This window comes from Heptranchias perlo, chromosome 12, assembly GCF_035084215.1.
Source record: "Heptranchias perlo isolate sHepPer1 chromosome 12, sHepPer1.hap1, whole genome shotgun sequence".
Lineage (NCBI taxonomy): Eukaryota > Metazoa > Chordata > Chondrichthyes > Hexanchiformes > Hexanchidae > Heptranchias > Heptranchias perlo.
In genome coordinates this window covers 59171698-59195829 of record NC_090336.1, presented here as the reverse complement: position 1 = coordinate 59195829, position 24132 = coordinate 59171698, and the positions used below count along the sequence as shown (strand labels likewise).

Sequence of the window (24132 nt, the reverse complement as noted above, 5' to 3'; positions counted from 1 at the left end):
GCCTGACTGACGCTCCCATCATTTCCTAATGGGTTTTTTTTCAATGCTTAACACAAAAGGTGGAAGGTCATTTATTTGCAGTCAATGTTATGATTGCTCGGTGATGCTCGAAATAAAAGTCAAAATAATTTACAAAGTTATTAAAAAAAAGCGCTAATCATACAGCACAGAAGGAGGCCATTTGGCCCATGGTGCCTGTGTCGGCTCTTTGAAAGAGCTATCCAATTAGTCCCACTCCCCTGCCCTTTCCCCATAGCCCTGTAAATGTTTCCTTTTCAAGCAGAGATCATTATATTTTTTGCTAACATTTATGTTTTTTTTCAACTAAGTCACAAATAAGGTTCAAATATCACTTTCCATTGTTAAACTTTGCAGGAAAAATCTCCAATTGACCAAAGTGACCTTGTTTGTTTTGCTAATGTCCTTTCGTTATGCTGACGAGCAATTGTTTCACATCTCAGCTGATTTATGAACGTGGCTGACCCTTGGTGTTCCCTCTATCTGGAACATCTTCTCTCTCTCTCTCCCCGGTCCCAATACATACAAAAGGAGGTCAGCGACAAGAGGGGCAGTGATAAGGTGGGTTCACACTAAGGACAGACTCTGCTGGCGGAGGTAATGTGGAGTCAAAATCTTTCCCCTCTCGAGGGGAGCAATGTGCGCACGGCTGCGGCACATTGCTCCCCTGTTCACAAGAGGAAACTAGACGGCTAGAACCCGACGGGGTCTCCTGTGAGGAGCAGGTTAGGCCTGAGCTAGGCCTTGCAGTGCCTTCTCATAATCGAGACATCCAGGCCCCAGCTACCTGACAGCTGTTTTAAACTCTTCATCATCATCTGAAACAATCAGCATGCATTAGAGGGTAGTATTCCCTTTACAAAGGTGATAATTAGATAACAAGCTGAGATTAAAGTAATTACAGTTAGACAGCTGGCAAGGCTGTATCGCCATGTTGTAATATTGTTGATCCTTCAGCATCTGGTTCTAATAACAGTACAGGCAAGAAGATTTTACATTAATTACACCAAATAATTTATTATAAACACATTTAATTACAACTGATAAGAGATAAACTGTTCAAAAGGATTAACCCTTCTATGTCACTGATAACAATAAAGCTTTTAATTTTTGCCACATTAAAACCTTTATTTCTGCATCATTAGCCCGATTTTAAAATTCTCATCCTTGTGTTCGAATCCCTCCATAGCCTCGCCCCTCCCTATCTCTCTAACCTCCTCCAGCCCTACAACCCTCCCAGATCTCTGCGCTCCCCCAATTCTAGCCTCTTGTGCATCCCCGATTTTCTTCGCCCCACCATCGGCGGCCGTGCCTTCAGCTGTCTAGGCCCTAAGCTCTGGAACTTCCTCCCTAAAACTCTCCACCTCTCTCTCCTCTTTGATGACGCTCCTTAAAACCTACCGCTGTGACCATCTGTCCTAATATCTCTTTATGTGGCTCAGTGTCAAATTTTGTTTGATAACGGCTCCTGTGAGGCGCCTTGGGATGTTTCACTACGTTAAAGGCGCTATATAAATGCACGTTGTTGTTGTTGTTGTTGTTGTTGTTGATAAGTGCGAATGTTATAAATAGCAGGGATTCCTTACCTGATAAGATAATGGTTGATTAAGGTGTCGAAGTATCCATGATACACTATGTTGTTCACGTGGCCATACTGATCGTTGTCTTGCCAACGGGTCTGAATCGGCAGAAAGTAAGGGTAGGCCTCTTGGAGCCGGTAGGCATTCTCAAGGTCTAAGGCCTGAGATATGGCAGCGGAATGTTTCGCAATGATGCCAAAGGGACGCAGCATACTGAGGTGGAACAGCAGCTTCATGGTCTGTCTCCAGGCAGCGGGGAAATCTGAGGAGTTACATATCCATTAGTTGAACGAAACATTTATCAACCATTAATCTTTTCTGCCTCTGCATTTTATTTTTAAACAAGGTGTCAGCCTTGGCTGAGTGGGTTTCACTCTCGCCTCTGTCAGAAGATCATGGGTTCAAGCCCAACTCCAGAGACTTGAGCACATTAACTAGGCTGGCACTCCAGTGCAGTACTGAGGGAGTGCTTATATTTATGACCCCTAGTTTTGGACTCCTCCACAAGTGGAAACATTTTCTCTACGTCTGCCCTATCAAACCCTATCAAACCCTTTCATAATCTTAAAGACCTCTACCAGGTCACCCCTCAGCCTTTTTTCTAGAGAAAAGTGCCCCAGCCTGTTCAGTCTTTCCTGATTGGTATAACCTCTCAGTTCTGGTATCATCCTTGTAAATCTTTTTTTGCACCTTCTCCAGTGCCTCTATATCCTTTTTATAATTATGGAGACCACAACTGTTCACGGTACTCCAGTGCGGTCTAACCAAGGTTCTATGTAAGTTTAAGAATGGCTGAAAGGACCTGGTGGGCTAAAAGTTGAAGGTAGCGGTGACCTTTACTAGAAGTACAATTCATTTGGTTGGCTATTCCGCCAAGTCTTTCTGGGCCAGGTTGCACACCTCAAGCACACCCTGTGGAGCCTACTGACACTCCAGAGGCTCACTCAGCTGCAGTCCAGCTGTTACCTGGGCTACTACCTGCCGTGATTCAGCATGAGCACGAAGAGCCAAATGGCCTCCTTCTGTGCTGTAACTATTATATGATTCTATGATTCATGCACCTCCTGCCTTCTTCTGCTGATTCACTGCAAAATACTCAGCAACGGAAACTGAACCTGAGCTCTGGGCAGAAAACTCCTCAGTACTGTTTACTTCTGTCACTACTATGGTGCTATTTTGAAATATTTCCTTTTGTCAAGCTCAATGACTCCAGGTCTTATCTAGAGTGACATATAAGAGAGAAAAGGAAGACTTGCATTTATATAGCACCTTTCACGACCTCAGCGCTTTACAGCCAATGAAGTACTTTTTGAAATTTAGTCACTGTTGTAATGTAGGAAACGCGGCAGATCTGGGTGTTTTTTTTGTAATCGTTCATGGGATGTGGGCGTCGCTGGCAAGACCAGCATTTATTGCCCATCCCTAATTGCCCTTGAGAAGGTGGTGGTGAGCCGCCTTCTTGATCCGCTGCAATCCGTGTGGTGAAGATTCTCCCACAGTGCTGTTAGGAAGGGAGTTCCAGGATTTTGACTCAGCGACGATGAAGGAACGGTGATATATTTCCAAGTCGGGATGGTGTGTGACTTGGAGGGGAACGTGCAGGTGGTGTTGTTCACATGTGCCTGCTGCCCTTGTCCTTCTAGGTGGTAGAGGTCGCGGGTTTGGGAGGTGTTGTCGAAGAAGCCTTGGCGAGTTGCTGCAGTGCATCCTGTGGATGGTACACACTGCAGCCACAGTGCGCCGGTGGTGAAGGGAGTGAATTTTTAGGGTGGTGGATGGGGTGCCAATCAAGCGGGCTGCTTTGTCCTGGATGGTGTCGAGCTTCTTGAGTGTTGTTGGAGCTGCACTCATCCAGGCAAGTGGAGAGTATTCCATCACACTCCTGTCTTGTGCTTTGTAGATGGTGGAAAGGCTTTGGGAAGTCAGGAGGTGAGTCACTCGCCGCAGAATACCCAGCCTCTGACCTGCTCTTGTAGCCACAGTATTTATGTGGCTGGTCCAGTTAAGTTTCTGGTCAATGGTGACCCCCAGGATGTTGATGGTGGGGGATTCAGCGATGGTAATGCCGTTGAATGTCAAAGGGAGGTGGTTGGACTCTCTCTTGTTGGAGATTGTCATTGCTTGGCACTTGTCTGGCGCGAATGTTACTTGCCACTCATCAGCCCAAGCCTGGATGTTGTCCAGGTCTTGCTGCATGCGGGCACAGACTGCTTCATTATCTGAGGGGTTGCGAATCGAACTGAACACTGTGCAATCATCAGCGAACATCCCCATTTCTGACCTTATGATGGAGGGAAGGTCATTGATGAAACAGCTGAAGATGGTTGGGCCTAGGACACTGCCCTGAGGAACTCCTGCAGCAATGTCCTGGGGCTGAGATGATTGGCCTCCAACAACCACTACCATCTTCCTTTGTGCTAGGTAAGACTCCTGCCACTGGAGAGTCTTCCCCCTGATTCCCATTCGTAATGTTGGTTGAGGGATAAATATTGGCCAGGACACCGGGGAGAATTCTTCTGCTCTGCTTCAAATAGTGCCACAGGATCTTATACGGGGCCTCGGTTTAGATGTCTCATCCGAAAGATGGCACCTCCGACAGTGCACCACTCCCTCAGTACTGCACTGGAATGTCAGCCCAGATTTTGTGCTCAAGTTTCTGGAATGGGACTCACAACCTTCTGACTCAGAGGTGGGAGAGCTACCACTGAACAAAGGCTTACACCTATATATTCACTTTTTGATTTCACTCTGCAGGTGCAGTGTGCTGTAAGAGTTAATAAGGCCTTAACAAGTAATAATCAGCTTTTTCCCCTCAGCGTTCAATAAAGTTTGTGAAGCTATTTTGCAGTTGGAGAAATCCACAGATCAGCACAGAACACAGATGAATAGTTTGCAAGTTGTTTCTACTGTCATTATACCACTTTTTGCATATGTCTACCTTTTTGTTAAAATTATGGAGAGGGGAAAATCTGGCTTTCAAAGTCTCAATGCATTAATGATTGTGATGCCAAGAATTTTCCCAGTGAGCTGTCAACCAATTAATATATTTTTAATTGGTTTCTAAAAATGTAAATTGCTGAGTTTTAAAAAAAATTCGCTTAAATCAGCTTTGGCTCAGTGGGTAGAACTCTCACCTCCAAGTTAGAAGGTTGTGGGTTCCACATCCCACTCCAGAGACTTGTGCACAAACCCTAGGCTGACACTCCCAGTGAGGGAGTGCTGCACTGTCAGCGGTGCTGTCTCTCAGATGAGATCTTAAATCGAGGCCCCTTCTGCCATCGCAGGAGAATGTAAAAGATCCAATGGCACTACTCGAATTAGAGCAAGGGTGTTCTCCCTGGTGTTCCGGCCAACATTTATCTCTCAACCAACACCTAAAAAACATTGCTGTTTTTGGGATCTTGCTGTGAGCAATTTGGCTGCCGCGTTTCCTATATTACAACAGTGACTACACTTCCAAAACAGTACTTCATTGGCTGTAAAGTGCTTTGGGACGCCCTGAGATGGTGAAAGGTGCTATACAAATGCAACTTCTTTCTTTCTTAAAAGCAAATGATCAATTTAACACGACATATCTACCCATGTTGCGATTTTGGGAGCATTTAGTGACAAGTAAGTGAAATCCTGGTAAAAGCAAGTTCTGTTAAGAGCAAAGGGGCAACATCATCATATTCAAGAACTACAGCTGTGGCACTGCCTACTCTGAAACCTCTGCTCAAAGGTCACCGTCACCTGGAAAGTTCTTGCCGCAGCTGGCCATGACCTTCCGCAACGGGTTTGCTCTTAGCTTCGGTATTAAAGTTTCCCTATTCTTACTCCGTAAACTTGAGCTCATCCAAAACTCTGCTGCCCCTTTCCTAACTTGCACCAAGTTCCGTTCACCCATCACCCCTGAGCTCGCTGACCTACGTTGGCTCTCTGCCCGGCAATGCCTCGATTTTAAAATTCTCATCCCCGTTTTCAAATCCCTCCATGGCCTCACTCCCTCCCAATCTCTGTGACCTCCTCCAGCCCCATAACCCTCTGAGATTTCGGCGCTCCTTTAATTCTGGCCTCAAGTGCATTCCTGATTCTCTTCACTCCACCATTGGCGGCCGTGCCTGCAGCTGCCTAGGCTCTAAGCTCTGGAATTCCCTCCCTAAACCTCTCTGCCTTTAAGATGCTCCTTAAAACCTACATTTTTGACCAAGTTTTAGGCCACCTGTCCTAATATTTACTTATGTGGCTCGGTATCAAATTTTGTTTGATAATCACTCCTGTGAAACGCCTTGGGACGTTATACTACGTTAGAGGCATTATATAAATACAAGTTGTTGTTGTTAAAATGTTTTTGAAATCTTGAACAAGTGCAAATTCTTCCAAAAAACCATACCAAAAAAGGCAACAAACGGGCAACAATAGACGTAGTACAGGATAGGAGCTGTGGTATTAAAACTAAGAAATGCCTAGGGAGTGGACCAAATTGGGACCTTATTAAGTCACCAAGAGTGAAAACTTCCTCTGTACATTAGGTGCAGTAAATCATAAATCTATTTTTCTAAGCACATTTTATGATTTCTACACACAGATTGTGGAAAGCAATCACATAATCACAAGACAACCTGTAAAACATACTGACTCTGCAGATATATAAATAGTTCCCTTTTAATTAAGTTGCACTTCAAAATGCATTTCTAGCACATTGTATCAGACACTCGGGGGTCGATTTTAGGATGGCCGAGCGGGTGTGTTGGGGGCGGGGGGGCGCTTGTAAAATCGGGGAATCCCGGAGCGGGTCCGGAGCCCGGCTCCAACCCGCCCACTTCCAGGTTCCCCAGTGACGCGTTCGAGTGCGCGTGCAGCTCCCGCATGCGGGACTCCCACCGGCAATTAAAGCCGGCGGGATGACAATTTAAATACTTACTTACCTAGTTGAGGTACTTGACAGACCTCATTGACAGGAGATTTTGACAGGGGTGCAATTTTCATGGATCCTCAGCGTGTTTCCCGTGCTGTAGGAAACACTAACTGTTGGAGCAGACGTGTTTCAGTCAGCAACCAGTGGGAGATGCAAAGGATTTTATGACAGTTGGGGGGAATAGCTTATTTATTGCAGCAGGACACTCTGTCACTTCAGGCTGCATCACCTTTGTCTTTCCACTCAAAATTATTAATTTATACCCTAAACTCTGCTGTGCAAACACATTTACCTACTTTGTAGACCCCCTCAAATTCATACCGTCAGGACGGGGGGCATCATGGCTCCATTCATCACTTCATCCGAGGACGAGCAACATCACCAGCCTTGCCAGGCACGCGTCCACCTCCGCCACGTGGAGCTACACAACACAGTGCTGCGCCAAAGGCACCTGCACAAAATAGTCGTGCAACTACACATACACCCACTGTAGGGTGACCCAATGGGTAGCGCAAGTGTGAGTGTTCATGGAGAACCTCATGAAAGGGACTTATTGCACAAGCCAGTCAAGAATGGCCAAGACGTAGCAGTAGTGGTGACAATATAATATTTAATGTGAGTTGAATCAAAATCAAATATAAATAAAAAACATGACAAACCGTCAAACACCCTTGTGCATCCCCATTGTGCTCACGAAACCTTTGCCTTACGCATCCTACGTGATGCTGCAGCAGAGGTAATGGCAGGTTGGGTGAGGGTGACTGTGAAAGAGATGCATCAGAGGGTGAGTATGATACACAGCCATGAGATTGTATGAGGATTGGGTTGAGTGGTAGTGGTGGGATGAGTACTGGGGAGATGAGGAAGTGCAGTTAAGTTGAGGATGAAGTTTGAGTGAGCGTGAGGAGTGATGTCATAGAGTAGTGTTGGCAGTGCAGAAGGAGATGTGGGGTGGGGGCGGTGATGTGGAAGACGGAGTGTAGGAGAATGAGTAAGTGTGCTCACTTTGGCTGACCTAATTAGGTCATTGAAGCGCTTCCTGCACTGTATCCAGGTGCGGGATATGTTGCTGGTGCTACTGACCTCCTCTGCCACCTCGAGCCAGGCCTTCTTGGTGGCAGAGGCAGGCCACTTCCTCCCGTCTGCCGGGTAGAAGATCTCCCTCCTCCTCCTCACCCCATCCAATAAGAGCTGGAGTGAGGCATCATTAAACCTAGGAGCAGCCTTTCCCCTGGGCTGCTCCATGCTGTAATTTTGGCTGTTTGCTGCAGGAGCAACATTGGAGGGCGGGTTACCCACATGCCCAGTCGACCACCCGCTGGCAACCCACCTCCCTAGTAATATCAGGGCCTAGAACTCCAGATTCAGTGCTGCTCATTGTTCCAGGTGATATTTTAAACAACAGAGGGAAATCTGTACCATGACATGATTGTTATCCAATTGATTAATACAATGAAATACTGCTACAGGTTGAGGGAGTCAGAACAGGGACTCATTAGGAGTACAGATTCATAGCTCCTTGAAAGTGGAGTCACAGGTGGATAGGGTGGTGAAGAAGGCATTCAGCATGCTTGGTTTCATTGGTCAGAACATTGAATGCAGGAGTTGGGATGTCTTGTTGAAGTTGTACAGGGCATTGGTGAGGCCACACTTGGAGTACTGTGTACAGTTCTGGTCACCCTATTATAGAAAGGATATTATTAAACTAGAAAGAGTGCAGAAAAGATTTACTAGGATGCTACCGGGACTTGATGGTTTGACTTACAGGGAGAGGTTAGACAGACTGGGACTTTATTCCCTGGAGAGTAGGAGGTTAAGGGGTGATCTTATAGAAGTCTATAAAATAATGAGGGGCATAGATAAGGTCGATAGTCAAAATCTTTTCCCAAAGGTAGGGGAGTCTATAACGAGGGGGCACAGATTTAAGGTGAGAGGGGAGAGATACAAAAGGATCCAGAGGGGCAATTTTTTCACTCAAAGGGTGGTGAGTGTCTGGAACGAGCTGCCAGAGGCAGTAGTAGAGGCGGGTACAATTTTGTCTTTTAAAAAGCATTTGGACAGTTACATGGGGAAGATGGGTATCGAGGGATATGGGCCAAGTGCAGGCAATTGGGACTAGCTTAGTGGTATAAACTGGGCGACATGGACATGTTGGGCCGAAGGGCCTGTTTCCATGTTGTAACTTCTATGATTCTATGATTCTATGATTCTATTACCAGACTTGCTTTTAACAGGAGTAAATATTGGGATATAGCCAAAAATGTTAATTATCATATCAGTAATTTCTTCATATCAGATCAGGATAAAAATTTGCAGAAGAAAATGTTTCTCAAGAGTTAAGTAATCTGAATAGAGCTGAAATTAATTCCCGATAAATTATGGCATCTAATAGTGGATGTTAACTCGACTATTCCAATGCTTTCCTGACCGGCCTTCCACTTTGCAACCTCCGTAAACTTGAGCTCATCCAAAACTCTGCTGTCTATATCCTAACTCGCACCAAGTCCCGTTCAACCATCTCCTCTCTGCTCGCTGACCTACATTTCTCCTGGTCTGGGAACACCTTGATTTTAAAATTCTCATCTTTCTTTTCAAATCCCTCCGTGGCCTCGCCCCTACCTATCTCTATAACCTCCTCCAGTCCTACAACCCTCCGAGATCTCTGCACTCCTCCAATTCTGGCCTCTTGCGCGTCCCCGATTTTCATTGTTCCACTATTGACGACTGTGCCGTCAGTCGCCCAGGCCCTAAGCTCTAAACCTCTCCGCCTCTCCTCCTCTCTCTCCTCCTTTAAGACATTCTTTGAAACTTACCTCTTTGACCAAGCTTTTGGTCACCTGTCCTAATATCTCCTTATGTGGCTTGGTGTCAAATTTTGTTTGATAATCGCTCCTGTGAAGAGCCTCGGGACGTTTTACTACGTTAAAGGTGCTATTTAAATACAAGATGCTGTTGTTGTTAAGGGGGGAGGTAGAAGTGATCTTATCGGGGATAATCCTAAAGTAGTATTACTAAATCATGAATAGGCAATATCAGTATTAATTTTTTAAAAATCACATAGGAAGTCAGGCTTACACTGTGGCTTTATTGTCAGATTCATATGCTGGAGCTGTGTTGCAGCAACATGTACACACAGGGTCTAAAGTCAACAGGATTAAATTTTGCTAATTATCTCCCGATTTGCGTTTACAACACATTGGGCACAAACTGGGATCAGTCGGGACGCGCCGCTCCAACAAATCAATCAGACTTAAAAGCATCATTCAGCTAAACAAAACAGGAATATAGATGCCGTGCTCTCGCATTCGCAGAAAAGCTGGAGGGAAAATAGATTTTGGACAGCCACCAAATCTGCCCACTAGAGACATGGGGCCCATCTGCTGAGCTTTGCATCTGAACTTTAACTACCATTCAAAATCCATCTCCACAGAGATCAATTCACAAAGCAAACAGATGGACCCCCCTTGCCTCCCTGGGCCTCTTGTGTTATTTGTTTAATAAATTTAATTAATATCCAACTACAGTGGATTGTTCCCAGAATAGTGCGCGTCTCTCTGAAGCTACACGATGACTTGATTTCCCATAAAAGTCTGGATAACAGTGTCCTCGGGTCATTTCCCGATTCTAAGTGCCACGTGTTTACATAGCTTCAAATGTATTCAACTCCGCAGAACTCAACTCTGACTCAGGCCTCTTTTTTTAAAAACATTTGGGAGAAGGCACACACCTCTAACCCACGCAAAAGGGCTACTTTACCTCAACACGTATTTCTAAAAGTTGTGTTAGAAACTCATATTCTGTTATTTCCATTCTCAACGAAACTGCTAACAACCCCTTCTGGATTTCACAGGTTAATCAGTATGCACTCCTTTAACCCTTAAGGCTTCTGGCTGGCTTTTAGCAGCCTTGATAATTAGGCCCTCCAATTTTAATGTTGAGAATGTTCATTTCAATTTTACATTCACAAAATGAAAGGTAGTACACAGATCACACACAGTCTACTCCTAACAATGTAAATAACACACCAAACTGTCAACTTAAGTGCTAAAAGAAAGGTGAATTGTCAGATAATTTGAATTAAGTGACTTTGACCCGAGTAGAGTGTACACAGCAGCCCTGATAAGACCATTGTGGTCAAATTAAACATTTCTTTTAATTGGAAAACTGCTCTAGTTAGGAGAAATGCGTTAGAAACAGGACAAAGACGGGGTCCGGTCGTGTAAGAGTTTGACTTTAAGTGGCCTTTGCTATAAAATAGTAAAAATGCCAAATCCTTCTTCTGGATCACATTCCCGATTACAGGCACGATGGAACAGATTTTCTGACAAGCATTACATATGAACACTTAGCACGCTCACACGAAATTCCCACATGCGCTATTTTAAGACAGGTTCATTTTCTATGGGTTAAATAAGCACACAGAGGAATTTAGTAGGTGTACTTTAAACATTTTTATGGGGCATCAAATATATCCCATGTTCTCTTCAGAGAATTCTGTCACCTTCCAAATACTGGAGCGTCAATTGCAAATATTCCAGAAATTCAGTTCAAATCACTGAGAAGTCTCTGCGTTATGTTGTGGAAAAAAGTTATGTGAAGGCATTTTTGGAGGACATGTGTTAAAAAAAATACAAAGTGTTCTATTGAAAGGATGAAAAATCTCCACATGCTTGCTACTGGGCTCCAGTACTCGGTTCCTGGGCTCCAGTACTTCAATGCAGGGCTTCCCAGTGAAGACCCAAAGGAATGCAATAAAATCATCAAAAACAAAAGGTTCACTGACTGCAATCAACAGACAAATTAGTCAAGTACTTAATAAGGGAATGCATAGTGCAGATCACCACAATCACCGCTACAGCAACCAATGCACATTCTCCCAACCCTCTCTATCCCAATTTCTGCACAGAATCATTTTAGCTGCCAACTTCCAACAGCAAATATTCTCCACAGGTTTCAAGTATTCCCATATTAATGATACAGATTGCCCTGAGCTACTGTCTTATTAACGACCTCTACAAGGGGGACTTGAGGATCCTTCTATTAAAGCAATGCAAGTTCAAATTATTGAGCAGTCTTGTATCACTGACTTCAACTTCAAAATTAATGTTAGCTTAAAAATATGATGGGATTATTCCTACTTGAAACATTTAATTTAGATTTGAAATTATTTTTCTCCCAGTTCAAATCCCACTCCATGCCTCACACTATTCCTGACCAAGGGCAAATAGGTCACCTGCTTTTTGGTGCAAGGAGGTGTATGGGATAGGCTTGTGGTGATCTGCACTATGATATCACCTCCCTGCTCCAGGGGAGTCAATTTACAACAATAACTTGCATTTATATAGCGCCTTTAACATAGGAAAATGTCCCAAGGTGCTTCACACAAGTATAATCAGATCAAAATTGATACTGAGCCAAAGAAGCAGATATTAGGAGGGGTGACTAAATGCTTGGTCAGAGAGGTAGGCTTTAAGGAGGGCCTTAAAGGTGGAGAGAGAGGTGGAGGGGTTTAGGGAGGAAATTGCAGAGGTTAGGACCTAGACAGCTGAAGGCACAGTGGGGGACATGCAAAAGGCCAGAATTGGAGCAACGCAGAGCTCTGATATTCATTCTAACCCTCGCCCTTTGAAAGAAGTCTCAACATGCTGCATCGCTCTGTCAAAGTTCTGTGTTCTTTAGGGAATTCTTTCAATAAAGAATGAGAAATTATTAGTCCCTTTGGGCACTAAAATGCACTTGCATCTCCTTTTGAAAGATGCTCATCTTTCTTGTATCGTCCACAAAAAGGATTTTATGTAGAAAAAAAACATACAATGAACTAAGCAATAAAACGCTGCTTAACTTTCTCAAGAAAAAAACCTGAGGTATTACTTGTTTTTATATTTTTTAATTTTTAGTGCAGAAATGTTGATGTTTGGGAATTGAGCGGTGCAGTGAGTTAGTACACTGACCTTTCACTTCACCAATCGGGGTTTGAATTCAGCCCAGACTAATGGAATTAAAGTCTTCCTCTGTCAATCAGCAGTAATCAGTCTTTGGACAGCCTGAACCCAATACCTCTTAAGCACATATTCAAGGCAAAGCAGGCACAAAATGGCAATATCACTCAGAGAGGCCGCAAAGATGACTGATGTGGAACTGCTGGAACGGTAAGGAGATGCTCTTTTGATGTTGAGATTAAGGTTAGAGTAAAGAGTGTTTCCTCTGCACCTAAAAAAGAACTTGCATTTCTATAACGCCTTTCACGACCTCAGGACGTCCCAAAGTGCTCTACAGCCAATTAAGTAATTTTGAAGTGTAGTCACTGTTGTAATGTAGGAAACGCAGCAACCAACCTGTGCACAGCAAGGTCCCACAAACAGCAATGAAATAAATGACCACATCATTGGTTTTAGTTATTGGTTGGGGAGAACACCCCTGCTCTTCTTCAAAATTATGACCTTGGGATCTTAAACCTGAAAGGGCAGACGGGGCCTCGGTTTATCATCTCATCTGAAAGATGGCACCTCCAACAGTGCAGCACTCCCTCACTACTGCATTGAATTATCAGCCTAGATTTTGTGCTCAAGTCTCTGGAACCCATGAGCTTCTGACTCAGAGGCGAGAGTGCTATCAACTGAGGCATGGCTGAACACCTAGTACTGAACACCCTGGCCTGTACTACACCTGACTTTAAAGCCAGTACAAGCGGAGGGGGGGGGGGGGGGTAATTTTCTGAGTACTCTCTGAGAACAGGATTCCTCACCCACTGCCAGATCATAACAACAACAACTTGAATTTATATAGCACCATTAATGTTGTAAAACATCTCAAGGTGCTTCACAGGAGTGTCATCGGACAAAATTTGACACTGAGCCACATAGGGAGATTTAGGACAGGTCACCAAAAGCTTGGTCAAAGAGGTATGTTTTATGGAGTGTCTCAAAGGAGGAGAGAGAGAGGGGTAGCGAGGCGGACAGGTTTAGGGAGGGAATCCCACAGCTTAGGGCCTAGACAGCTGAAGGCACGGCCGCCAATGGTGGAGCGATGAAAATCAGGGATGCACAAGAGGTCAGAATTGGAGGAGCGCAGAGATCTCGGAGGGTTGTAGGAGGTTTAGAGATAGGGAGGGGCGAGGCTCTGAAGGGATTTGGAAACAAGGATGAGAATTTTAAATTTGAGGCATTGCTGGACTGGGATCCAATGTAGATCAGCGAGCACAAGGGTGATGGGTGAACGTGACCGGGTGCGAGTTAGGGTATAGGCAGCAGAGTTGACAAAAACTTTCCATCCGTCGATTGTGAGCAGCGCATCACGATTTTTCAATTGGTGCAACGCACATTGAAAAAATGACCCCTAAAAATGGGTTCAGCGTTCCAGTCACTAAGACTGATTCTCCACATCGTGATGGGCACAAATATTCACCAAACAATTAAAATTTAAAATTTATAGAGTTGCCGCTGCTCCCTCAAAGGATTAATTTTACTCATTAGTGCAGAGAGGCCCAATCGTCATTCTCCCTGGAGTCAGCCAGTCACAGGATACGAAGTCAATTAATGTCCCCCAAAACTAACAGGATCATCAGAAACCAAAAATGCAGTTTCCAAATCCCACACACCGGAAATAGAAAAAAAAACTTGGGTTGATATTGTGGATGTGACTTTTTTTTTATTATTCATTCATGGGATGTGGGCGTCGCTGGCAAGGCCAGCATTTATTGTCCATCCCTAATTGCCCTTGAGAAGGTGGTGGTGAGCCGCCTTCTTGAACCACTGCAGTCCGTGTGGTGACGGTTCTCCCACAGTGCTGTTAGGAAGGGAGTTCCAGAATTTTGACCCAGCGACAATGAAGGAACGGCGATATATTTCCAAGTCAGGATGGTGTGTGCCTTGGAGGGGAACGTGCAGGTGGTGTTGTTCGGATACGCCTGCTGCCCTTGTCCTTCCAGGTGGTAGAGGTCGCGGGTTTGGGAGGTGCTGTTGAAGAAGCCTTGGCAAGTTGCTGCAGTGCATCCTGTGGATGGTGCACACTGCAGCCACATTGCGCCGGTGGTGAAGGGAGTGAATGTTTAGGGTGGTGGATGGGGTGCCAATCAAGCGGGCTGCTTTGTCCTGGATGGTGTCGAGCTTCTTGAGTGTTGTTGGAGCTGCACTCATCCAGGCAAGTGGAGAGTATTCCATCACACTCCTGATTTGTGCCTTGTAGATGGTGGAAAGGCTTTGGAGAGTCAGGAGGTGAGTCACTCGCACAGAATACCCAGCCTCTGACCTGCTCTTGTAGCCACAATATTTATGTGGCTGGTCCCGTTTAGTGTCTGGTCAATGGTGACCCCCAGGATGTTGATGATGGGGGATTCGGCGATAGTAATGCCGTTGAATGTCAAGGGGAGGTGGTTAGACTCTCTCTTGTTGGAGATGGTCATTGCTTGGCACTTGTCTGGTGCGAATGTTACGTGCCACTTGTCAGCACAAGCCTGGATGTTGTCCAGGTCTTGCTGCATGCGGGCACGGACTGCTTCATTATCTGAGGGGTTGTGAATGGAACTGAACATTGTGCAATCATCAGCGAACATCCCCACTTTTGACCTTATGACGGTGGGAAGGTCATTGATGAAGCAACTGAAAATGGTTGGGCCTAGGACACTGTCCAGAGGAACTCCTGCAGCAATGTCTGGGGCTGAGATGATTGGCCTCCAACAACCACTACCATCTTCCTTTGTGCTAGGTAAGACTCCAGCCACTGGAGAGTTTTCCCCCTGATTCCCATTGACTTCAATTTTACTAGGGCTCCTTGATGCCACACTCCAACTGCTGCCTTGATGTCAAGGGCAGTCACTCTCACCTCACCTCTGGAATTCAGCTCTTTTGTCCATGTTTGGACCAAGGCTGTAATGAGGTCTGGAGCTGAGTGGTCCTGGCGGAACCCAAACTGAGCATCAGTGAGTAAGTGCCGCTTGATAGCACTGTCGACGATACCTTCCATCATTTTGCTGATGATTGAGAGTAGACTGATGGGGCGGTAATTGGCCGGATTGGATTTGTCCTGCTTTTTGTCGACAGGACATACCGGGGCAATTTTCCATTTTGTCGGGTAGATGCCAGTGTTGTAGCTGTATTGGAAGAGTTTGGCTAGAGGTGCGGCTAGTTCTGGAGCACAAGTCTTCAGCACTACAGCCGGGATGTTGTCGGGGCCCATAGCCCTGTTGTATCCACTGCACTCAGCCGTTTCTTGATATCACGTGGAGTAAATCAAATTGGCTGAAGTCTGGCTTCTGTGATGGTGGGATCTCAGGAGGAGGCTGAGATGGATCATCCACTCAGCACTTCTGGCTGAAGATGGTTGCAAACGCTTCAGCCTTGTCTTTTGCTCTCACATGCTGGTCTCTGCCATCATCGAGGATGGTGAATGGCACAATATGACCCAAATGATCACAGCCCATGTATTACTTTTGAAGTGTAGTCACTGTCGGCAAACGTGGCAGAAAATAGAGGGTATTAAAGTGGCATTGCTCCAAATATTTATCAATGTCAGGTGTCAGCTGTGGCTCAGTGGGTAGCACTCTTGCATCCAAGTCAGAAGGTTATGGGTTCAAGTCCCACTCCAGAGACATGACCACAAGTTTGAGGCTGACACTCCAGTGCTACACTGTCAGAGGGACGTCTTTCAGATGAGAGGCTAAACCGAGGCCCTGTCTGTCTTCTCAGGTGGATGTAAAAGATCCCATGGTACTATTCGAAGAGGAGCAGAGACATTCTCCTGGCTAATATTTATCCCTCAACCAACATCACCAAAACTGATTATCTGGTCATTATCACATTGCTGTTTGTGGGAGCTTGCTGTGTGCAAATTGGCTGCTGCGTTTCCTACAACAGTGACTGTACTTCATTGTAAAGTGTTTTGGGACGGCCTGAGGTCATGAAAGGTGCCATATAAATGCACGTCTGTCTTTCTTTCTTTATGTATTAAAAGTCCACCACATAGTGTCACACTTTATGTATTAAAAGTCCACTTCCCGTTAGTGTCACACTTACTTCCTGTCATGCTTTCCCCATCACTTTGTTGATAGCACCCCTATTGTTATAAAACAGCACATCTTCTGACAGTGTGATCAACCCCATGGGGGATCTGCTTGTTGTGTATGATGTACTCTAAGAGTTTCACAGCAGTCAGCCACAAGTTACTTTGCCACAAACCTGCAATTATGACTTCCCAGTTTTTAATCCTTCAGTGTGAGCATCGCACAGCTACAACATGGGGCACACTTACAGTCAGTCAGTATCAATACTGACTGTAGCTGCCAGATCAAAACAGGCCCCAAACTGAATAAGTCATAAAATCGACAGTATATATCCATCTTTCGGATGAAACGTTAAACCCAGGCCCTATCTGCTCTTTCAAGTGGAAGTAAAAGATGCCATGGCATTATTTCGAAGAACAGGGGAGTTCTCCCCAGCATCCTGGCCAATATTTATCCCTCAACCAACATCACTAATAAAAAATTATCTGGTCATTATCATATTGCTGTTTGTGGGACCTTGCTGTGTGCAAATTGGTTGCTGCATTTCCTACATTACTACAGTGACTACATTTCAAAAGTACTTCATTGGCTGTAAAGCGCTTTGGGACATCCTGAGGTCGTGAAAGGCACCATGGAAATGCAAGTTCTTTCTTTTCTTTAATTTATTACTTAAAAAAATAACAGCCACCAGATAGCAATTTCAAGATAGCGACCTCATATCAGGTTTCCGAGGACTGACACCAACTATTAGATTCACTCATGCAGTTCACAGCACTATCTGAATTCCCAGATTAGATTATTGGATTATAATTAGTCCCAGTGATCCATTATTCTCCATATAAAATTCACTATGGACCAGTTCTCTGCAGAATAATGACACGTTTTTTACACAGCCAGTGGTCAGGATCTGGAATGCACTGCCCGAGGGAGTAGTAGAAGCAAATTCAATCATGGCCTTCAAAAGGGAATTGGATAAGTACTTAAAACGAAAAAATGTGCAGGGCTACGGGGAAAGAGGGGGGGGGGGGGAGTGGGACTAGCTGGATTGCTCGTGCATAGAGCCGGTAGGGACTTGATGGGCTGAATGGCCTCCTTCCATGCTGTAACCTTTCTATGATTCTATGATTCTACATGCACCACGAGTAACTTCTGTGGGAGTTTCACTGGCCACACTTACCTGTTAATCTACATGGAAAGGTTTTAAAAATTCTACATTTTTTTTTGAAACCCCTTTTTTTCTTCTATTGCTATTAATTATAACAGACTCCGGCACCCCTCAATTACATAGAATTCACAGCACAGAAACAGGCCATTCGACCCAACTGGTCTATGCATGTGTTTATTCTCCACACAATTCTCCTCCCAACTCTCTTCATCTAACCCTATCAGCATATCCTTCTATTCCTTTCTCCCTCATGTACTTATCTAGCTTCCCCTTAAATGCATTTATGCTAGTCACCTCAACTAACCCACGTGGTAGCGAGTTCGACATTCTAACCATTCTCTAAAAAAGTTCCTTTATCGGATTTATTAGTGACTGTCTGCTATTTATGATCCCTAGTTTTGGATTCCTCCACACAGTCTTATAATCGTCCCTTATATTTAAAAAGCATTGAATTAATATTAATTTGCAACCACATTGAAAAAAAATCAAAATTTTTCCCCGTTTCCAAATTTTTATTTGAACTAAAGTTCACATGGGAGCTGCCAGAATGCTTTGCGGGCACTACACATCTGTCAATCACAGTGAGATCCAGGGGTGCATGACTGACACAGCTGGTGGGATTCGGACTTCTCCCTTACTGTCACTAGTAAACAATTTTACAACACCAAGTTATAGTCCAGCAATTTTATTTTAAATTCACAAGCTTTCGGAGATTTTCTCCTTCCTCAGGCAAATGTTTCAAGATCTCCTTGAAGCCTACGCATTTACGCATTAAATGCGTAGGCTTCAAGGAGATCTTGAAACATTTGCCTGAGGAAGGAGAAAATCTCCGAAAGTTTGTGAATTTAAAATAAAATTGCTGGACTATAACTTGGTGTTGTAAAATTGTTTACAATTGTCAACCCCAGTCCATCACCGGCATCTCCACATCATTACTGTCACTAGGCTGATGCACAAACTCACGGGCAGGCACTGACTTTAAAAAAAAAAGAAAATGTAAACTATCCGTTCTGGTATTTTTTCCCGGCCGATAGGAAGTAGGGTGAATGCACGACATCCAATCCAATCTCAATTCTAATATAGCGAGAGGCTGCAGCTTTAAAAACTCTGGACAGAAGGGAGAGGGCTCCATCTCGCTGACAAGACATATTTATTAGCCTGGGGGTCAAGTTTTACTGGATTGGATCCAGAGCTCGAGTGTTAGTGTACTCTCCCGTGAATAGTACGACAGTTACAATGTTCACTGGAAAGTAATGACCTGCTTTTTGCATTTTATAAGGTGCTCTTCTCAGTAATCCGTATTGTATATCAATTACCTCATCCAGCAGAAGATGCCACATGGCCACGCTCATTAATATCTTTCATTTACTTTACTTCCAATGTAACCGTACTGCTGAAACTATCGTTTTTACAGAAGGTATGGGCCGTATACAGGGCTCAAAATGCAATAATAGGTTGAAGACTGCAGTTCATAAGGATTTAATTAGGCCCTGGCCTTCAATCTCCCGTCACCCTTGTCCTATCATCCTTCATAAGTGGTCTCAGGGAACAGGGCAGTAAGTGAGCAGAGATGAGGTGTTATTAATGCTGGAAGATCTTAAATCAGGTTTTAAGCTACCATTAAGCCAATTACCCTTGTGTGACTCATTTGTTTTCATGTCAACCAAATTGCTAATTCAATCAACCAAAGAGGAACAGGGCCCCACCCTCCCCCACACAAAAAAACAACCTTTTCTAGGTAAATTATACAAATTGCAAATGTTCGATCAGGACTTAAATCAAAGGCAGCAAGTTCAAGAAAAATGTACATAAATCCTTTCTCTTCTCATTCTCAACATTAATCCTTCCCATCTGCAATCTCTAAATCTAGCGTGAATTGTGCCAGGACTACATATCTATTCCATCATTACAATCACTTACATATGATGTCTATTGCTGAGACTGGTAGCAGTCCAAATAACAGTTATTTAACTCCCCAGATTGCTCCTACCAACTCCCAGGTTAATTATTTTGCATGATTACCTTCAAAATGTTGGCACTGGTTAGGCATCTTGACTGTAGTTATAGAGAGGTGCTGGATTTTATACAGGCAAAACAAGGGACATTTTCCTCATGTGGCTTAAGCCAAAATCACTCCAGCTCCCAGCAGGCTACCTGCTGTCAAAAGGAGTTTTGTACAGTGCTGGTTAGCAGAGGAGACAGTAGTGGGGAGGGGTCTATGTTAGGCAGTGTACAAGTATGACTATAACAACAATAACTATAACAACAACAAAGCATTTGTATAGCTCCTTTAACATAATAAAACGTCCCAAGGCGCTTCACAGGAGCGATTATCAAACAAAATTTGACACGAGTCACATAAGGAGATATTAGGACAGGTGACCAAAAGCTTGGTCAAAGACGTGGGCTTTAAGGAGCGTCTTCAAGGAGGAGAGAGAGGTAGAGAGGCGGAGATATTTAGGGAGTGAATTCCAGAGCTTAGGGCCTAGGCAACTGAAGGCACGGCCGCCAATGGTGGAGCTATTAAAATCAGAGATGTGTAAGAGGCCAGATCTAGGAGGGATGTAGGGCTGGAGGAGTTAACAGAGATAGGGAGGGTCGGGGCCACGGAGAGATTTGAAAACAAGATTGAGAATTTTAAATTAGAGGTGTTCCCGAACCGGGAGCCAACATAGGTCAGCGAGCACGGGGTGATGGGTGAAAGGGACTCGTGCGAGTTAGGATACGGACAGCAGAGTTTTGGATTAGCTCAAGTTTATGGAGGGTGGAAGATGGGAGGCCAGCCAGGAGAGCATTAGAATAGTCAAGTCTAGAGGTCTAGACTCTAGGAATAATGGGAGTGAAACACAACTGGGGTGGGGATGCAAAATGGGCAGTATTGCATCTGCCGCCGGTTATACGTCCCATTGACATGAAACTGAATATTGGGGGTGGAGCGTATAATTAGCGGCAGATGCAAGCCTGCCGGTTTTGTGTCCATGCCCAAATCCAATTTCACCCCAGAGTTTTTCAGGTCAGTTCATTTGGACAAACTGAAAACAAAAAAAAAACGTGATGGCCAGCTGAGGAATAACGTGCGATAAGATTCTCTTTGGACAGATTTTTGTTCTTGGGATTCGGACGATACTGGCAAGACCTGCATATATTGCCTGTCACTCGCTGCTGCCCTGATAGGGATAGGGTGGCAGGTTCCCTTCCCTGAAGGACACGTTGAACCAACTAGGTTTTATGAAAATCTGGCAACTTTCATGGTCATTTTTTTTTTGTTTTCCTTTGGTGTCGGCCCATAAATTACTAGAGCTATTGAACTCGATTTCACAATTTGTCATAGATTTGAACTCAACAACAACTTGCATTTATATAGCGCCTTTAACGTCCCAAGGCGCTTCACAGGAGCATTATCAAACAAAATTTTGACACTGAGCCACAAAAGGAGATATTAGGACAGATGACCAAAAGCTGGATCAAAGAGGTAGGTTTTAAGGAGCGTCTTAAAGGAGGAGCAGTAGAGAGGTGGAGAGGTTTAAGAAAGGAAGGCACCTTTGGGTTGCCATTTCAGTGGCATTGCCATTATATTTGTAAATGACAATGCGAGATAAAGTAGGGGGGGGGGCTGGAAATCGCTAACATTTAAAGCAACAGTTTTATTTACCTGAAGTTTCTCTTGGTCATTCTACTTTTTAGGTAGGTTGGATTAAATGAGAAGTTTGACTGCAAGTACAGTAAGCATTGAAGTTTGTTCTAGGCCACATTCCCAAAACGACCCAATGGTAACAATAAATGGCCCAGCTTGTTTTATGGACAGCTGTACGTCGTAAGTAACTCGAGGCCCTCGTCCACATAAAACATGTCGGTATCCATTATAAACTGGGCACAGTGTGTCATTTTTCGGTCAGAATAATTCCTTCCTGTTCTGCAAAGAGCAAACACCATTTTATTTTGCAGTAAACTCTTCCAATACTAGGCTTGTATTCCCTTGAGGTTAGAATATTAAGGGGTGATCTAATTAAGGTGTTTAAAATGATTAAAGGAGTTGATAGAGAGAAACTATTTCCCCTGGTGAAGGAGTCCAGAACAAGGGGGCATAACCTTAAAATTAGAGCTAGGTGTTCAGGGGTGATGTCAGGAAGCACTTCTTCACACAAGTGGAAATCTGGAACTCTCTTCCCCAAAAAGCTGTTGAGGCTGGGGGTCAATTGGAAATTTCAAAACTGTAATTGATAGATTTTAATTAAGCAAGGGCATTAAGGGATATGGAACCAAGGCAGGTAAATGGAGTTTTAAAAAAATCAGCCTTGATCTAATTGAATGGCGGAATAGGCTTGAGGGGCTCAATGGCGTACTCCTGTTTCTGTGCTCTTTTTTGTCACATAATGCGGAGCTGAAGGTCATTGTTAATTTGGTTGTCTTTGTTAATCTTTGGTAATTTGTTTGTTATGATGATCTGGAATGCACTGCCTGAAAGGATAGTGGAAGCAGACTCAATAATAATTTTCAAAAGGGAATTGGATAAATACTTGATGGGGAAAATTTGCAAGGCTACTGGGAAAGGACAGGGCAAGGGACTAATTGGATAGCTCTTTCAAAGAGCCGGCACAGACATGATGGGCCGAATGGCCTCCTTCTGTGCTGTATCATTCTGTGATTCTACAATTATAAAAGTTCAGGCGATAACGAGATACACCAACATGTGTCAAAATGTACGTAAGAAAATGGTGAACCCCCAGGTACACAGTATTTTACATCAGCACTTTCATCATTTTTTCAAAATGGCCATCGAGCAACATTAGTGACGTGGTTTTTTAAAATTCATTCTTGGGATGTGGGTGTCGCAGGCAAGGCCAGCATTTATTGACCATCCCCAGTTGCCTTCGAGAATGTGGGCCTTCTTCTCGAACAGCTGCAGTCCGTGTGGTGAAGGTGCTCCCACGATACTGTCAGGTAGGGAGTTCCAGGATTTTGACCCAGCGACGATGAAGGAACGGTGATATATGTCCAAATCGGGTTGTTGAGGATAACTTGGAGGTGATGGTGTTTCCACACCCCTGCTGCCCTTGTTCTTCTAGGTGGTGGAGGTTTGGAAGGTGCTGCCGATGAAACCTTGGCGAGTTGCTGCAGTGCATCCTGTAGGTAGTGCACACTGCAGCCATGGTACACCGGTGGTGGAGAGAGTGGATGATTAGGCTAGTGGATGAAGTGCAGATCAAGCGGACTGTTTTGTCCCAGAGGGCTGTGGAGGCTCAGTCATTAAGTACATTCAAAACAGAAATCGATAGATTTCTCGATATTAAAGGCATCAAGGGATATGGGGATGGTGCAGGAAAATGGCATTGAGGTAGAAGATCAGCCATAATCCTGTTGAATGGCGGAGCAGGCTCAAGGGGCCGGATGGCCTACTCCTGCTCCTATTTCTTATGTTCTTATCTTCTCACAAAACTCTTGTTGCTATATTTTGGCTTACTGGTTCAATCACACGAGGGCATGTGATCTTCCTTGAATTTGGAAGGTTGCAGGAGAAGCATTTCCCTGAATTGTGGCTTAGGCTATAAAACTGCCAAACAGATTTATTAAACAGAAAATGGATAAGTAAACAGAACAATGGTACACTGTAAATGTACAGTAATTACAGGCTTAACTTAAAGACCAAGGTTGAGACCATTCATTCAGCTATCTTTGTAGCTTCCCTCCCTTCCCCAGTTCCCACCAAGTCAAACCTCCCTCTGGCTCTCTCCTGCCCTAGCCCTGAATCCTCATCTCTCTCTAGTTTCTCTCCTATCTCCCCTCATGCCCTCATCGAGCTCATCTCGTCCACAAGACCTATCTGCTGTTCTTTTGACTCCATTGACCACCCAACTTTCCTTCCTCACCCCATGCTAACTAACATTGCGTACAGTTTCTTCTCCTCAGATACTGTCCCCATTCCTTTCAAAACCACCATTATTAACTGTCTCCTTCAAAAACCCATCTGTCCTTGCAAACTACCAACCTATCTCCAATCTCCTTTACCTCTCCAAAGTCCTTCAACATTTTGTTGCCACCCAAATCCATGACCATCTTTCCCGCAACCAATGTTTGAATCTCTCCAGTCAGGTTTCAGCTCCTGACACAGTACGAACACAGCCCTAAGAAGAGTCAAAAATGCACCCTCTGTAACTGTGAACATAGTGCATTTTCTCTCCTCATCCTCCTGGACTGCGCTGCAACCTTTAGCACAGTCGATTACACCATCCTCCTCCAACGTCTCTCCTCCATGGTCCAGCTCAGTTGGACTCTCCTAGCTTGGTTCCATTCTTGCCTATCCAATTGTAGTCAGAATATCTCCAGTGATGACTTCCCTCCCACCCCAGTTACCTCCAGGGCCTCATCTTCCTCATCTACATGCTACCCCTTGGTGACATCGTCCGAAAACATGGGGTTAGCTTCCACCTGTATACAGACGATACCCAACTCTACCTAACCACCGCCTCTATGTTGT

At 44.5% G+C, this 24132-nt stretch overlaps 1 protein-coding gene across 2 annotated transcripts in view; it reads right to left on the bottom strand.

Annotated features, from left to right (window-relative positions):
* Window positions 1-24132, bottom strand: part of LOC137328065 (uncharacterized) — a 138900-nt gene that overhangs the window by 57045 nt on the left and 57723 nt on the right. For both annotated transcript variants that reach the window (XM_067994191.1, XM_067994192.1), the window contains exon 3: window positions 1605-1860. In XM_067994191.1, the coding sequence (XP_067850292.1) occupies window positions 1605-1834 (230 nt within the window). In that variant the 5' untranslated portion in view covers window positions 1835-1860. The remainder of the gene's footprint in view (window positions 1-1604; window positions 1861-24132) is intronic.